The following is a 2,701-nucleotide window of genomic DNA, read 5'->3' on the forward strand; positions in this document are numbered from 1 at the left end:
TTTTTTTTTTTTTTTAAAGTAACTCTGTGTCCAGTGTGGGACTCCAACACACCACCCAGAGGTCAAGAGTCACATGCTCTACAGACTGAGCCAGCCAGGCTCCCCCTCCTCTCCTTTCTTACAGAAAAACAGAAAAGCCACCATGAGACACGCACGCGCGCGCACACACACACACGCACACTTCTGCTTCTTTCTTTTTTCTTTTCCTTTTTACCTGATAAATCCTGGACATCACAGCCACTATTACAAATTGTCTTCATTCTTTTTTCAGGTCACAGTTCTCTGCTGTGTGAGCTTTCATGCTACATTCAGTCAATGCCCGATGATGGACTGGGGTTTTCTAGTGCTGAGAAAACTAAGCTTGTGTAGTCTCTGTGGTAGAAGGGACTGCATTGTAGAAGGGACCATGAGTACAGTGTGGTCAAAGTCTGGATATCAGTGAGGTTTCATTTTTAGTGGTGTTAATTTGTATTTCTCTAATAATGAGCAAAATGATTTTTTTTCTTTCTGTGAGCTGCGATCTGACTGAATATCACATCTGTATCCGGGACTAGACTGTCAGTTCCATGGGGCAGGGGGCTTTGCTTTTTCTAGCTGTTGTATTAGAGTCTACAAAAATGCTTGAGCGTCCTGTGCATCAAAAATGTGTGTGTGTGTGTGTGTGTGTGTGTGTGTGTGTGTGTGTGTGTGTTTACTGGAAGGGTGGAAGAATAAATGAGGGACTAGGTACACTCATTACTCCTTTCTTGCTAAGATCAAGCATAAACTAGGAAATAGGATCAATCCCAGAGGAATCCCATAGTGCGCCCCAGCAGAGTCAGTGGGGCCAGGTGGGCTCGGCGCTGACCCCAGAAATAAAGGCCGAGGGGTGCACTTTCTGTCACCCCATCCGGACCCCGAGTGCCCTAGCCCCACACACCACGCCGCCCCCGGAGTGCCCTCTGCGGTCGGAGAGACCCTCGGGTTAGTGCGCAGTGTTCCCGCAGCCCTCCAGGTGTCCCTGTGCCTCCCCGCCACCCCCCTCCACCCCTGCCGCCCCCTTGATGGCCCCAGTGACAAGAGGCGAGGTGGGCGTGCATTCGTTTATTGGCGTCTCAGGGGGAAGCTAGAGGGTTTGGAGAAGCCTGGAGCCGCGGAGAGGGCGCAGCCGGCCCCCCGCCTGGCGGCGGCGCTCAGCGGTACTTCTCGGTCAGGACGCAGGACACGATGGACAGGAACTTGTCCCAGGCGGTATGGGCGTCGGCCGTGAAGTCAGCGGGGAAGTGCGAGGCCACCGTGACCAGCAGACAGTGGGACAGGAGCTGGGGGGCCGGGAGGGCGGCTCAGCGCGAGGCCGGGGTGCTCTGCGGGGGCTCTGGGGTGGGCGGAGCACCTTCGGCGGCCGACACCCTGTCCCGCCCCGGCCCCCCCCCCCCCGCCTCGTCCCCGCCAGGACCCCGGCCCCCACGCGCACCTTGAAGTTGACCGGGTCCACGCGCAGAACGTAGGCGTGCATCTCACTCAGCTTGGACAGGGCTCCCGCGATGTTGTCGATGCTCTTGACCGCATCGCCCAGGGCGGCCGCCACCTTGGCGCCGTGCGTGCGCAGGTGCGCGGAGCCCGGGCGCAGGTCGAAGTGCGGGAAGTAGGTCTTGGTCTGGGGGTAGCTGGCGAAGAGCCTGCGGGACGGCGGGACCTGAGCATTGGAGGAACCTGGGTCGGGGGGGGGCCGGGGGGCCCCGGCCACCGCTCTACGACCCCTGCGTCCTTCTCCGAGCCTGAGGACCCAAGTGCGACCTCACCACCGCCCTGGGGCCTTCCAGCTCAGCAGGTGCACCACCTCCTGAGGTGTGCTGTGCTCTGACTGCTGCCCCTCCCCCAAGCTGCACCCCACGGTCCCAAGGCCTTCTGCCTCCACACCCTCCCAGCACCCAGGCTCGCCCCTGCTCCCCACCTCAGCCCTCTTCCAGGGTCTCCTTGCTCCCAGCTGGCCCTGCACACCCACCGTGGGCCTCCAGCCCGTTCTCACCTCTCCTCCGGCCACAAAAACCTCCTTCCCAACCCCTGACCGGGCTCCCGCTGTACCTACCGTCTGTCAGAAATAATGCCACCTGCAGGCACAGTGCAAGGGAGGTCTCTTAGGGAAGCCACCTGGGACCACCTCGCCCCAGGGTTAGAGACCCTGGTGCTGGCAGATGCTTGACTGCCTCCTTACGCACGTCAGGTGTTGGGGGAAACACATCCACACCCCTGTGCTTGTTCAGGAGTCCGTGAGCACAGGGTCCGTCAGAAGTCTGTGCAATTCATCTGCCCCCCCTCACTGACCCCTTTCTCAGAGAACCCCCACCTCGTTGACCCCTCCTTAGGGACCCTTTCCGCAGAGAGCCCTCTCCTCGCTGGCCCCCGTCCTCACCAACGCCACACTGTCACCTACGGGGCTCCGCCCCAGCCCATCTGGCACTCACCTCTCCAGGGCCTGGGTGCCAATGGCATCCGCCTGAGTGGAGATCTTGCCCCACACGGACAGGATGATGGTCTTCTCAGCCTTGGTCAGAGACATGGTGGTGGCTGAGCTGGAGCCGGGTGTGCCCAGGACTGGCCTCTGTGTGCTCACCCCCCCGGGATCCCTTTATACACACAGAGCCGGGGTGGGGGCCAGGCTGTGGCCATTGGTCTGGAGAGGGGAGAGGGCTGTGGGGGTGGGGTCTCTTATCAGGCCCAG

General features: G+C 60.3%; 1 protein-coding gene across 1 annotated transcript; it reads right to left on the reverse strand.

Annotated features, from left to right (window-relative positions):
- Positions 1-1,068: 1,068 nt before the first annotated feature.
- On the reverse strand, positions 1,069-2,595 carry LOC121026543 (hemoglobin subunit zeta). Its single transcript, XM_040469363.1, has 3 exons — positions 2,445-2,595; positions 1,454-1,658; positions 1,069-1,301 (listed from the first exon to the last, which is right to left on the reverse strand). Exons 1-3 carry the CDS (start codon positions 2,537-2,539, stop codon positions 1,173-1,175), a joined length of 429 nt encoding a protein of 142 aa, XP_040325297.1. The 5' UTR covers positions 2,540-2,595; the 3' UTR covers positions 1,069-1,172.
- Positions 2,596-2,701: the final 106 nt, after the last annotated feature.

The sequence above is a fragment of the Herpailurus yagouaroundi genome, unplaced genomic scaffold (genome assembly GCF_014898765.1).
Source record: "Herpailurus yagouaroundi ecotype Mexico unplaced genomic scaffold, PumYag 130656, whole genome shotgun sequence".
Taxonomy (NCBI): Eukaryota; Metazoa; Chordata; class Mammalia; order Carnivora; family Felidae; genus Herpailurus; species Herpailurus yagouaroundi.

Excerpts from the sequence above, each read along its gene's own strand:
- LOC121026543 (XM_040469363.1), bottom strand. The coding sequence starts at position 2,539 with ATGTCTCTGACCAAGGCTGAGAAGACCATCATCCTGTCCGTGTGGGGC. Across the intron at positions 1,659-2,444 it reads GGCACCCAGGCCCTGGAGAG|GCTCTTCGCCAGCTACCCCC; the intron begins GTGAGTGCCAGA and ends GCCGTCCCGCAG. Across the intron at positions 1,302-1,453 it reads TGGACCCGGTCAACTTCAAG|CTCCTGTCCCACTGTCTGCT; the intron begins GTGCGCGTGGGG and ends CCGGCCCCCCAG.